The following is a 15245-nucleotide window of genomic DNA, read 5'->3' as shown; positions in this document are numbered from 1 at the left end:
GTTGAATCAAGTAAGAAATTTAACTTTCTAAGGGACTACAAATGCGTCAAAATACATATCTAAGTGGTAAAGGATTAAATACGTATCTAAGTAGTAAAGGGTTAAATACCTATCTAAGTGTTAAAGGATTTAAAGGCAAGATTGAAAACCAGAGCAGGGCTTGCAGACTTATGCTTATTTAGATCAATGTTTTTCTATTCTTCAGGCACTCCTGGATCTTGGTGCATCCACAAACTACAAGGATGGCAAAGGTTTGACCCCGCTCTACTACAGTGTGCTGTACGGGAAGAATGCCACATGTGCAGAAATGTTGCTTCACGAGAGAGCGTTGATTGGTTGCCGTGACGAGAACGGGTGGTATGAAATACATCAGGTATATTTGTTTATTAAAGAAGTTGGATGATAAGAAATATTTTTTAATTTGCTGTTGTTTAGAGGTGCCATATATGTCCATTTTTAGATATATAAAATAATACATAATTCAAAATTAGCCGTTGTAATTAATCTGGAAAAAATTGCCATTGTTAATTGGTCAATAAACAAGATATTTAAGTTCTATGAAAAACACCTCTTCACCATTATTTGCCCTTTTTTTTTCGAAAAATAAATATTTCTTTTTTAATTTTGATATTTTTATTGGCATATAAAACAAACATAAATCACTCTGTTAAATGCATTAGATAAAATTATCAAAACATTGGAAAAATTAAAAAAATGTTCATTTTACTGGCAATTTTTTTAAAATACATCAGATATGCTCATCTATATTTTAACATAATTTGACAAATAAACAAGTTATCTAAGAGTTCACTGATGTTCTGCATTACTCAATACACTGTAACTCCAATATAGCGCGGTCAATGGGGTCCAAGCCGCGGAACAGCGTTATAACGGATCCGCGTTATAGGTTTTGAGCTCATTTACTGCAGGGCGCTATAAAAAAACAGGTATAGAATAGCCTATAATATAGGTCATGTATATTGCCATGCTGTGTTGACGCAAATACATGCATATAAACCGAATCGTATCGATAACAATACCGCTTTTCTAATGTGCACATATATCCGATAAACCAATAAAATTGCAACATCACTTAAAAAATAATAATCTTGAACATTAATGACCATATATGTTTAAGAAATTCGTAAACACAACCGTACGCATATATGCCATTTTCAGAAGTGTTAAGAGTACAGTGCATTATGGGGCAGAGCTTTCATTGGACGAGCGACTTTAAATTTAGATTGAATGCAAAACGACTCATGTACAAAAAATTGTTTTATTTCGTCATACGCATGCAAAAAACGTGTTTCCCGGGGACTTTCTGATACCTCGCGAAAATGAAAGTGAAACTCTCTGTTAACAATTACCGGTACACTGCGATCGCATGTAAATAAATCGTCTGCATTATTTAATTTTTTATACACGAACTGAAAGATTAAATGACATAATACTAGAATGATAATGAAATGACAGAAAAAAGTTGTTTTATACAGTAGGCAGTATATTTCACAGCCGCTCATTTAATATAGTCAAACTTCAACCATATCAAAGTAAGAATGTTTCAATCGGTTTGAATTACTTAAAATTGTATAACTATCCCGCTTGCACTTAACTTATGGAAATTATCGCACTGAACGGCTCTGATGAGGAATACACGTAATAAACACTGACACGCGAGTTTTTAACACCTTTATTGACATTACATTACAGATTTACACCAATTAGCTGTTGGTGTTGTTAAACCTCGGGGCGATTATAATCGGTTCAACAGACGGTTGAATAAAGCAATCAACATGTGATTGCTACCATCTTTGAATTGTCTGAAAATACATGAAGTTGCATAATACGGATTTGAATCAGAAATCAAATGGAAGGTTGGAGAAAAAATGTGATCCAAGCACCCTCCGCGTTATATTGGATTCAGCGTTATAACGGAGCGCGTTATATTGGAGTTACAGTGTAGTCATCAAAGCTTGGTGGTTTAATTATATAAAAACAATTTCAGTCTTAAACAATGAACAGTTTATATATCATTATATCAAAAGCACAGAAAAAAGTCTTCTATAACATACAGGCATTCTATTTTGTCTTTTCTTATTATTTCCCCAAACTTTTCAAAATACCCCTGTGAACATTTATTCTAGAATAAGATCTCATTATTCAATTCTTAAAATGTAATTACTATTGTTGACATGTGTTTCTGAGATACTTGTTATTCCGCATTCTTTATAATTACAAAAAAATTCACTCACAATTTTGAGGTTTATTTTTGCATGATAAGAACACGTTTCTATATCACATTACCTATTTGCACATAACCTTACGTATATGTATAGTTGATTAATTGATGTATCACGTTACATACACAATTTGTCATTATACCTGCCAAATATTCCTGTTTAGGAACGTCTAAATATGGAACCTCATTAGAAAGACTATCCTGTCATCCACTGTGATATATTGTTAATTATTTGGTGATATTCATTTTTACATTGTGCATAGGAGAACATTATTTATATGAAAATAATTCTTAATTAGCTACTTTTCTGGTGGTGAAAGGCAAATGAAATTTATGTTGGCACAATGGAAATATTGTTTAAGGTGACAATTTTTGCATTCCCAGCTCTTTTGAAAACCCAATTATCTTTGAATCTTGCAAAATTTACCTCTAGCAATGTATTACACAATTGTATCATTGTTGAAAGTTCTAGGACTATGGTTGCTTTGGTGACATTGTTACTTTCTTTTTCTGCACGCTACGTATCACCATTACCATTAGTTACATTCATTATTGCGATATTTATTTTTGTTTGACTCTTCACATAAATTATATTCGTTCAATATAGGGTCACTAAATTGTTAGAAGATAGAATATATTGAAATAAATTAATAAATAATCATAATTTAACACAAAGAATCTTTGAAAAAAGAAGAAAAGAAAGAGATAAGAAATGCAGTAATTATAAATTTACGACACTGCACACATGTTAATCCTATGCATGCTGGGAAATTTGTCGTCTGCTAAAATGTCGTCAGCTGAATTTTAAAATTAGCATTTTCTTCGATTTTTTTTCAAAGAATACTATCAGAATAGCAAACAGTTTGGATCCTGATGAGACACCACGTTCTGTGGCGTCTCGTCTGGATCCAAACTGTTTGCAAAGGCCTTTAAAATTCGGTTCCCGCACTGAAAGGGTTCATTATTCAATATTTTTTCATTCCCTGTTCCAGGCTTGCAAGCTTAATTTGATCCAACATTTGGAACACCTCATGTTCTATGGAGCAGACCTCGACGTCACCAACGCAAGCGGCAACACAGCGCTGCACATCTGCGCAGTAAACAACAACGAGCAGTGCGCAAGAATTCTGCTGTTCCGGGGTGCGAACAAGCACGTCGGAAACTTTAACAACCAGACCCCTCAGCAGGTGGCAATAATTGCAGGGAACGTTGCACTGTCAGAACTCATAAAGAATTTCGAGGAAACTGATGTTGGTAAGAAAGACATGTGGCTATAAGTGAGAGCACTGTGAATGATATTTTAGCTAAAAAGGTCTAATTGTGTGTAAATTAATACCTAGACTTAATTAAAGGGAATATAACTTTATTTTTCCTATTTGGAAACTTTTAATTTTCTGGGAGAACTAAAGCATATAAATGGCATATAATGGCATATATAATCATACAATTTAAGGCTCTGAGGCCCAAATTATTTGAAAAAATATAATTTCCAATCATCAACCTAAACATGCCCATCATTTTGTGTTTGATGTATTATTTAATTATATTAATTTATTATTACACTGGCCATTTCATCCATTGTATATATATAAACCCTTTCCTGCTCAGAAGTGAAGCCAAATTGCTATATGCAACCAGCATAAAACTAGAACAGCCTGTGAGTAACTCGCAGCCTGTTCAGGTTGTATACTGTTTGCTGCTCATCCATATCTTAGGATTGGAAATGAAGGCCTTAAAATGTGAATCTAGAAAGAAAAGTCTTAAAAATGATATGATTTTATTAGGGGCTACAAACGCATCAAAGTGCGTATCTTAGTGGTAAAGGGTTAACAATTTTTGAACTTCCTTTATCTAGTGCCATTCCGAGAACTGCCATCGGTCAGTGAGCGTCGACCGCGCCTCTCCATGTACGCCAGCACGATGTCACTTATCAGCCGTAGCCGTAGCGACCCAAAACTTAACGTAACCATGGCGATGGACGACAGCAGCGTCGTTTCACCTCCTGGGTCCATGAGGAGTCTCCCACACCAGTATAACATGTACTCGGATTCTGGGTCGTATTCAGCGTCCAAAGGTTCCAACTCTCCGAGGTCCATGAGCATTTCTAGCAACAGTTCTGGTCATGGTATGTTAGGAAATGTGTTTTCTTTTGTGATGGTAGAAACATAATTTTATTTTGTGATGGTAGAAAGCGACTTTTTTAGATGGTAGAAGGAGAATTTTCTTTTGAGATGTAAGAAACAGAGTATAGGAGCTTGCTTTTATTTAAAAAACTTGACTCATCATGATTATTGAATGCTAGGATAGTTTTCACTGGTCTTTCATTGAGAAAGTAGAAAATGAAAGGAGCTTATTTATGTTTACATGATTTTTTTGCTTTTTCGCTAAGAATTTTTGCCTTTACCACCTGCCTTTTGCTTCATTTGAAAATAAAAAAACAATAGTTTGGCCTTGTGTTTGTATGGCTTTTTAAGGTATTTTCCATTTTATTAGTTTGTTTATTTTAGCAGCAAAGATTCCTATGCTTTATAGTTTGAGGTTTGAAATCATCCATAGCAACCATTTGGAATGACAGGATACATTTAGTATTGATTTTCACGATATTGTTTACGCTTTTATTTTTTAATCCAAGCCTTATCAATTTCCAGATATGTTTTCTCCAATTTTGTCCATGTTGTAATTTCTTTATTTTTTGAAATATCTTATTTATTTCTAGAAATATAAAATGTAGCTGTACAAAATAAGCTTGAAGAAAAAAACAAATATTTATAGTTTGGCATTTTTGTATAAATAAATAATTTATATTTTCTGGATAAAATTTCAAATATGTTCCATTTCTGTTCGTTGGTATTAGAAGCATAACAAGAAGCCACAGTATTCACATTAAATTTAAGTGAAGTTATATATTACGCTGAAAGGAAATAATTTCAGCTTAAATCCAATCAATGAGCCTGTTAATAAAAAGCGATACACACTAAACACAAGTAGCTGTTTACTCAAACCCATTAATGTACATTATTACTAACTTTCACCCATCGTTCCTACTTGCATTCTTGTTGTGCACTGTTGATGCATACTTTCATCATTCTTACACTTCATAATTTTCGATGTTGCAAAGGGTCCACAGGTACTTTGAAAAGCAAGATTTCATTGGTGGAAAGCAACCACGGAGAGGCCAATCATTTAAAGGAACAGGGAGGGACTTTGAAAAGAAAAACAGAGGCCAATAATAACAAGGAACTGGGTGGAACTTTGAAAAGAAAAACAGAGGCGAATTTGTATGCCGTTCATAAACTTCAAGTTCCTGATGTTGAATCAAATTGTGAGGACTCGAAATCCCGCCGACACACTGTTGTAGACCCCTCTCAGTTACAAATTGCGCTCAAAAACAGGCTCGAGAAATTACAAGAACGAGAGAATAGAGAACAAAAACTCGCATCACAAAAACTATTTCAGCCAATTGAAAGTGCGAAACCTCAGGACCAAAATGGAATATACAAAAAAGGAATGGATAAAAATATGAATAGTCATTTCTTAACTCTTCAATCTAGAAGAAAATTAAGTGATGGAAGTATTAGTGTAACAATGAAGAAGCCTGAAAGAAGGAAAAACAGTGATGATAATAATTATGGCAGAAATCTGTCCATCTTCATGCAGGAAGCTTATTCGACACAGAAAGAAGGTGTCAATAATGATGACGATAATGATGATGATGATGATGATATTAATGACCTTTTTGAGTTTCCTGAACTAGAAGAAGCTGAAAGGCGTAGAATAAGTTACTTAAAGGCAGCTTACTATCAGAATCACGTGCAATCAGCCATTCGTCAAAGATTGCCCTCGGATAATGTCTTTGATGACATGCAAGCTTCCAGTGAATCGGATCATTTTCAGTCTGATTCAAGATTTACTAACATGCAAACCTCCAGTAATTCAGATCATGCGAACGCTTCTGAAGGATTCTATGAAATGCAACCTTCATCAGACGATTTTCTAGGTCGAGTTGACCTTCAGAATGTTAAAAAGGGTCAAATGTTGCTGCAGACGACATCAGACCGAGTATTTGTCTGCATTGAAGCGTACAAACCGTCTGATGCGGAAGGTTTGGAGTTAACAGCTGGAGATATTGTTGAAGGTGTTATATTGAGTTTTACTCAGTTTTCTACTAACACTGTACACAGAATTGTCAGTTTACTGCAGTTAATTATTTTGCATGACTTCAAAATATTGGACACTGAATGGTCAGAGATGATTTCACTTATGTTTTGAACAAGTATTACTGTTGTATTTCCTTTCAATGACCCCCATACCAATTACTACGGTCACACGGCAGCTGTCTTTCAAGTTACCTAATATTTTGTTTAATTAAGGCTTAATAGACAAATTGGACTGTTATTATTAATTGATGCTGAAGTAAATATTATGGAGAATAGCTAGACATACTCTTAAATATTAATTCTGATGGTTGAGGTAGCATGTTAGTTTCACTTAAATGATGCGTGCAACGAAAGGCCAAGTTAATGAGTTATAACATTTTGGTTGATTTATTGAGTGACACTTTCCATAGCTTAAGAAGACGTTGTCAAATTTTAATAAGCATGGGCCATGCTCCGTGAAAAAGAGGTTTAATGCATGTGCTTTAAGTGTCGTCCGCGCAGGCTTATCAGGGACGATACTTCCCACCTAAACTAGATTTTTGCAGAGAAGAGACTTTCTTGAAACAAAAAATATCATAAAAGCGGAAAGTGTTGTCTCTGATTAGCCTGTGCAGACTGCATAGGCTAATCTGGGACGGCACTTTACGCACATGCATTAAACCCGTTTTTCACAGAGCACGGCCAAAATATTATATTTTTGGAAAATGTTTATCTTCTCTATCAAATATTCAAAGATGTTTCATTTTATATGAAATCACTATAAACACATATATGCCTTACTTTGGTTTTTAACGAACAAAATGTCCAATTAAATATCCAAAAGGGATGAAAACTTATGCATTTTTACTTGGTCAATTCAAGTTATATATCTCTGACCACGGGTTACACATGTACATGTGTATGCAGTTCTTTGGGTTATTTTGGTGTACATTTAATTCTTTTTACACAGGTTCCATTAGACAGCTTTATGTGTATGCAAGATATTATCATCAGCAAGTTTATGCTTAATGATGAAATAAAATATTTAGACTCTAATATATGGTATTTCTATTATATGTGTAACATTATTTATATGAATATGCAAGCTTTGTCATTATCATCACTTGTTTTAGTATGAATTCATAAAAAATACATCACAGCATAATAAAGATTTAAAATAAATCAAGATTACGAATTAAAACCTTATTTAATAAGTGTGCTATTTAAAAAAAAAAGCTTGAACAAAAATATAATTGAGATATTACAACAAGTAAATACTCATACGTATTCATTTTATTCAGAGTAATGTAGTATCTAATTGGTAGAAACTCTTTTGGAAAATATTATCAAAGAGACTGTAAGATAAAGCACATACAATTTTGGATGCATACACAAGTTTTTATGAATTAGATTTTGTTTACATTTACAAAGATCGTCATCTTATAAGTGATTGTATGATTCTTTTATGGTTTTAAATGACTTATTGAGCCTCGTTCTGGGAAAATGGGTTTATTTGTGTCTTGTTCTGAGAAAACTGGGCTTAATTCATGTGCGTAAAGTGTCGTCCCAGATTAGCCTGTGCAGTCCGCACAGGCTAATCAGGGACGACACTTTCCGCTTAAACTTGATTTTTTGTAAGGAGGGATTACTTGAAACTAAAAATACCATTAAAACGGAAAGTGTCGTCCCTGATTAGCCTGTGCGGACTGCACAGGCTAATCTGGGATGACACTTTACGCACATGAATTAAGCCCAGTTTTCTCAGAACAAGACACATTTCATGAGCGTAAAGTGTCGTACTAGATTAGTAGAGCAGTCCGCACAGACTAATCAGGGATGACCCTTAAGGCAAATGCATTAAGGCCAGTTTTCCCAGAACTATTCTTGAATAATGTCCACACTTTAGCACAATTAAGCATGGCATGCCCCACAACTTTGAAATGCTTCCGCTGGATTTTCCTTTGCATGTTGTTTAAAGATGCCTTGGCTTTTATTTTCAAATACATTTAGACTTCATTGAAGCACCTTAAAACATTATAAGCTTTTTTTTAAAAACTTTAAATGTTTTTTTTTCAGTTTTCAATGACCGACAAAAAAGAAAAAAAATAAACCATGCATCTTTAATGGACTATTTAAACTTGTTTTCCCAATCTCCCTATTTTCCCACCTATATTGTTGTATGAGATGCTTTGATTCTGAATGATAAAATGTTTCTTCTTTTCCATTATAACACAGGTTGACATGGTATCTGTTTTCTTTGTGGCAGGTGTAATAATGTTCTTTCTTACTTTTGGAAATTTACTGTTTATACCTTATCATAGTATATTTCATAGCACCATAATAATATTATCAAATATACCAGTATATAGCATCATACCTTATTAGCCTTATCAAATATTAACTATTAATTACCGTTTTTTTTAATTATTATTTTGTTCACAAAGTTTTATACTACAAGAATTTCTCAACTGTAACATTTTGGCTTTGCTAAGACAACTGAATATTATGTTGTCCTTTTTGTCATTGGATACCAGTATGTATGAAAAAAATATTCACATGTTATATGGTTATAAGTTCTTTTGTAACTGTGAATTTTTAACCCATAATGTGATAAAGTTAGTTTGTTTCTGACATTTCGTCATCAATGTAATTCTAGCACTTTATGTAACAAGCATTGTCATTGGTTGATATTTGATAGCCCATGGGTTTGATTGGCTGTTACAGTTGCCAGTGTTGCTGACACAGGATACTGGGAGGGCAGTGTGGGAGATAGAGAGGGGTGGTTCCCGGCTCACCATGTGCAGGAAGTGAGACTCAGAAATAAAGGTACCAGCTGTCATACATTTAAAATGAGCCTTGATCTGGGAAAACAGGGTTTAATGCATATGCTTAAAGTGTTGTCCCAGATATGCCTGTGCAGACTGCACAGTCTGATCAGGGACAACACTTTAGCTTTTTTGTTTTTGTTCGAAAGAGTCCCTTTATAGCAAAAATCCATTTTAGGCGGAAAGTGTTTTCTCTCATTTTCTCTCATCTGGGACGAGACGAAACAAACATGCATTTAGCCTAATTTGCTCAGGGCATTTAGCTCAATCTTTTTATTGATTGGTTGTCCCATATAAGGCATCTCATTCTGGACAGTATAAGCTTTCCTCACTGTTACCTAGTTTCCCTTAAATGATGATTCATTTTTATCACTAATGTTTTTCACTAAATTTGATAATGAATGTCCACTTAAAGATAAATATTAGCTATAATTATCCGTCAATTTGTAAAGGGAGGTAATATTTCGATTTGAACATTCACACAATTTTGATGTAGTTACTCCCCTTTGATTTTAAGAACACATTCTCTGTTTTATGTTTGTGAAATGTGTCAAGCTTGAATTGTAAAAATTAAACTTGAGTGAGCCTGTTTAAATAGTATCTGTAGCAGCTGAAAACCCAATAAATTTAAGTTCAATTTAACAATTGATATTGTTAATAATAAAATAACTGGCGTGCATAGAGTGTCACATTCTCTACTTTGTTAACATTTACGAAATCATTGTATGCACCTTTTGTTAGAGTGGGTAGTGGGACTCAAATAGTTTAAGATTGAATTTTGTTTTGAAGCTCTTATTGTTTTTATTACTTGAAATAGAAAGCACCTCACCCATTAATTAGCAATTCATAAAGTTGTTTTTTTTGGATACCAGATATCATTATTTTTTCATCAAAGAATGTAAATCAAACTTTTAAGAGAGTTGATAGCAAAATCTCAATCATTCTGCACAGTAATGTAATCTAGGATGACATTAACCCAAATAACTATAATGTAATGAATAAATAAACTTGAGTAAATCAATTACCATACAGAGACACTAGTTTGGCACAAAAACAATTACATAGTACTTCACACAGTATCAATTGTCATTAATGGTTATATCTGTTGGAATTTGACTCCTTGAGGTATTACAATGGGTGAGTTAACAAATTGTTTTACTGAAACTATCTTTCTTATAAGTTATATCTTGATCATGATTTGTCATAGTATTCTTGGAAGGTGTCAGTTTCTTTGAAAATGGAAAATTATTTCTGCTATTGTGGATTGTTCGCGGAATAAAATTTATTTAATCCTCTTTCTCTGTTTGAAAGGATCTGAAGTATTAGTCAGATTGTATGTAGTGAAGTTTTTATATTATTCCTTTCATTTTTGAGTGGAAATACTTGTAAATAAGTTTAAACATTGTTCCAAGTATTTCTAATTGATGATAACAAGCTATTGAAGTAAATAAATTACCACATTTATAAGTCAATACCTAATAGTTAATGTAATCAATTGAACAGCATTTTGGGAAGTGTGGGTTTAATTCATGTGGGTAAAGTGTCATCCCAGATAAGCCTGCACACATACATTTGCCGAGTTTTCCTAGAACGAGACTCAAATATTTTGTAAACCGATGTTGTATTTGTAAAGTAATACAATGTAGTGGCGTATTGTTTATAATTTCTAAAGTAATAAATAAAGAAGTAATGGTTTGATGTTGATTATTTTGAAGCCAACTCCATGGGCGATCTTCTTGCTGAGGATTCTGGGGTGACCTTGAGAGCCCACAACAGAAACACCCTTGCCACACTCGTACGCCAAGATACCAGGTAAGAAGCATAGGACTAGAATGTGCTCTTTGCATGTTTTTCTTAGCTCTTTCAGTGCTGGAACCGAATTTTGAAGGCCTTTGCAAACAGTTTGGATCCAGATGAGACGCCACAAAACGTGGCGTCTCATCAGGATCCAAACTGTTTGCTATTATGATAGTATTCTTTGAAAAAAATCGAAGAAAATGCTAATTTGAGAAATTCTGCAGATGACATTTTAGCAGACGACAAATTTCCCAACATGCAAAGGGTTAGCCTGTATTATGCAGACTACTTTGACTGATCCAGAATAAGACTTACAGCAGATGCATTTTAACCCTTTGCATGCTGGGAAATTTGTCGTCTGCTAAAATGTCGTCTGCTGAATTTCTAAAATTAGCATTGTCTTCCAAAAAAATTCAAAGAATACTATCAGAATAGCAAACAGTTTGGATCCTGATGAGACGCCACGTTTTGTGGCATCTCATCTGGATCCAAACTGTTTGCAAAGGCCTTTAAAATTCGGTTCCCACACTGAACGGGTTAACAGGGGTTTCTGCAGGAGTCACTTCATATTTATTTGTATGAAAAAAATATGCTTATTTTGTTGTCGTAAATAGGAAAAGTCAACAATATCTAGTGGTACAAGTTAATTCATTTATTGATGTTTCAGCTGATGCCTTGATCAGGTTCTTAGATGAACCGTTATTTTCTTTATTTTTATTCAGAATATACTTTACTTGATTTATACACTTAATTGATTCACTGACTGTTTTCACCGCAAAATACAATCTGAGACTTGTTAAAACATAAAAAGTGTTTTATTTCTCTGATATTATTTCCTGCTGATGTAAGTATTATGCTTACAACAACGAATAAAACATAGTATAGATGAGAGTAGAACAGTTTCCTGGTCATCATATTTCATTGGTATTCATGATGACCACAGAAAATAGTCTAACAAATAAATATGGGCTGTGCTCTGTGAAAAAGGCGTTTAATGCATGTGTGTCAAATGTGGTTCCAGATTATTTTATTGGTATTCATGATATTAATAGTATTGCTACAGAAATGTTCTAACAAATATATTTATTTGCGGACTACACAGGCTAATCTGGGACGACACTTTATGCACGAGCATTAAACCCCCTTTTCACAGAGTGAGGCCCATAAATATAATTAATAAAAAATATCTTCTTTGACATTATAATATTAAAAGTTACATTTATTTATACACAAAGATCAATCATGTCAAACAAGAAAGATTTAATCAGTTGAACCACTTCCTTGTATAGGAAATAAAAATTTATGAAGGTAGATCTAGAAATTTATGGATATTTTAGTTCTTGTCAAGAGATATTGAGATGAATGTCTTTACTTTATTATGGAGAAAAACATGAGTATACTACAAGTGGCACACATTTAGAAGACAACAGTTGTGTTATAAACATGAGTATACTACAAGTGGCACACATTTAGAAGACAACAATTGTGGTATAAACATGAGTATACTACAAGTGGCACACATTTAGAAGACAACAATTGTGGTATAAACACGAGTATACTACAAGTGGCACACATTTAGAAGACAACAATTGTGGTATAAACATGAGTATACTACAAGTGGCACACATTTAGAAGACAACAATTGTGGTATAAACATGAGTATACTACAAGTGGCACACATTTAGAAGACAACAATTGTGGTATAAACATGAGTATACTACAAGTGGCACACATTTAGAAGACAACAATTGTGGTATAAACATGAGTATACTACAAGTGGCACACATTTAGAAGACAACAATTGTGGTATAAACATGAGTATACTACAAGTGGCACACATTTAGAAGACAAGAATTGTGGTATAAACATGAGTATACTACAAGTGGCACACATTTAGAAGACAACAATTGTGGTATAATCCAAGATTTTACTGAAGCTGAACAAAAAGCCACATTTTTATGTCCCCCACCACTATAGTAGTGGGGGACATATTGTTTTTGCCCTGTCTGTTGGTTGGTCTGTTGGTTGGTTGGTTGGTTGGTCTGTTTGCGCCAACTTTAACATTTTGCAATAACTTTTGCTATATTGAATATAGCAACTTGATATTTGGCATGCATGTATATCTCATGGAGCTGCACATTTTGAGTGGTGAAAGGTCAAGGTCATCCTTCAAGGTCAAAGGTCAAATATATAGCTTCAAAGCAGCGCAAAAAGGGACATAGTGTTTCTGACAAACACATATCTTGTTTAATATATTTTTTTCACACTGTTTGATACGGACTATTTAGTGTGAGACTAATGTATCTCATATAAAATGTAGATAGGTTCACATGGAACTTTAGATACATGTATGGTTTATTGAATATCCCCTGTATATTTGTCTAAGGTACATGTAGCAACGTGGTCTTAGTTATGAACAAGCCTTAAACTTGTATAATTAAACGACTACTCATTTCTTGTTTTGTAGTATTTGAATTCAGTTATAGAACATATCTTGACCCCTGGTATTTCAAGCCTCGTTCTGTGAAAACTTGGCTAAATGCATGTGCGTATATTTTCCTCCCAGATAAGCCTGTGCAGTCTATTCAGGCTAATCAGGGAGGACACTTTCCAATTTTATGGAATTTTTTGTTTTAAAATCAGTATCTTCTAAAGGACAATCAAGTCTACTTTACTATTGGCACTTTACACACATGCATTAGGCCATTAGTTTTCCTTATAACCAGGCTCCTATGAACTTATTTAACGGAAACTTAGTTCTGTCTTTATTTATAAGTTTGTTGTTAGAAAAAAAATTGACAATGAAATTGGATATAGAATCAAGCAATAGTCTATGACAGCTCATTGTCTAATATGTATTTGATATAATGAAATAAAATACATTATGTATTATGTAGAAGTTATAGATAAAATCAAGATATATTCTAACAAAGTTAAAATCAAGATCAAAGTACTCAGCTATGAAAATGTTAACAAAGACTAACAAAGGCAACTACAAATACATTGTATATGAACTTGTTATGATATACAGCTTGCAAGGGTACTCATTCAGGAGTCATTCAGGTGTTATCATGTTCAGAATGTTTTGAAATATGACTTGAACTAAGGTCTGAAGTGTCATCATACTTGGCTTGCCCAAAGCTTGGAGAAGAGGAAACTAGAGTATGGTAAAAACTGTCATTAAAGTTGCAATATATTCTATCTATCTCAAAGCTTGGAGAAAAGGAAACTAGAGTTTACTAAAAACTGTCATTAAAGTTGCAATTTATTGCATGATTTTAAAACTTATGCTTATAATTAGAAAAAAGCAGCTTTTAACATTGGTTGATTAAAATATTAATACTAGCACAATTTAAACTTGCAAGCTATGGAGGTTTTCCTAACTGAAAGGAGGAAAACATATAATTAAATTAGATAACATACTCAGCTATTATTAATTATCAGCTCAAAGCATGTGGGAGATTTTTCATTCGTCTGTCTGTCTGTCTGTCTGTCTGTCTGTCTGTCTGTCCGTCCGTCCGTCCGTCCGTCCGTCCGTCCGTCCGTCCGTCCGTCCGTCCGTCCGTCCGTCTGTCTGTGTGTGTGTCTGTTAGTCACTAGGGTTTCAGCTCTTTAATTTATCTCTTATAAAATTTGCCAGATATTTGTTGGTGAGGCATTATAAAACAATTAATTTTCTGTATGTGACTTTTATTTTTATGTCCCAACTTCAAATGCATGGACATAAATGTTTGCTCTTGTCTGTCTCTCTGTCTGTCCGTCCGTCCATCATCCGTCCATCCGTCCTTTACTAGAGAGGTTCATAACTTGTTCATGGTTGTAGATGGTATTCTCTGATTGTGCCTTTAAAGCAACTAGAGCATTAAGATGTTATCAAGACTCCAAAAATAGTAAACAAGACTTTATGGTAAATTAACCTTTATGAGTCGTGAGAAAAAATTATTTATCACATTATTGTTCACTATCGCACATTTACATCTATGTAATATTTAAGCAAAACAGCTTTACATTATGATGAAAATAAAATCGAAAATAAGTCATAATAATGGCAACACATTTTTGAGGACCAATTTAAACTCATTTAAATAACATGCATATTTGGGAAAATGTTTTACCAAGCATCTGAGTAATTGACATGGCACAGTGATTTAAATAATTACATGCAGTATAATATGAGGTATTGACAAAATGAAGCCAGAACTAAATTAACTCATAATTGGACCGTTTGTATTTAAAAAAAACATG

The 15245-nt window shown here is 33.6% G+C and overlaps 1 protein-coding gene across 6 annotated transcripts in view; it reads left to right on the top strand.

Annotated features, from left to right (window-relative positions):
- LOC127850078 (SH3 and multiple ankyrin repeat domains protein 3-like) overlaps positions 1 to 15245 on the top strand; it is a 115766-nt gene that overhangs the window by 48939 nt on the left and 51582 nt on the right. For all 6 annotated transcript variants that reach the window (XM_052382833.1, XM_052382837.1, XM_052382835.1 and 3 more), the window contains exons 8-12: positions 206 to 373; positions 3235 to 3496; positions 4098 to 4367; positions 9103 to 9204; positions 10919 to 11015. In XM_052382833.1, coding sequence (XP_052238793.1) covers positions 206 to 373; positions 3235 to 3496; positions 4098 to 4367; positions 9103 to 9204; positions 10919 to 11015 — 899 coding nt within the window. The remainder of the gene's footprint in view (positions 1 to 205; positions 374 to 3234; positions 3497 to 4097; positions 4368 to 9102; positions 9205 to 10918; positions 11016 to 15245) is intronic.

The sequence above is a fragment of the Dreissena polymorpha genome, chromosome 11 (assembly GCF_020536995.1).
Source record: "Dreissena polymorpha isolate Duluth1 chromosome 11, UMN_Dpol_1.0, whole genome shotgun sequence".
Lineage (NCBI taxonomy): Eukaryota > Metazoa > Mollusca > Bivalvia > Myida > Dreissenidae > Dreissena > Dreissena polymorpha.
The sequence above is the reverse complement of the archived record's forward strand: the minus strand, read 5'-3'. Positions and strand labels throughout refer to the sequence as shown.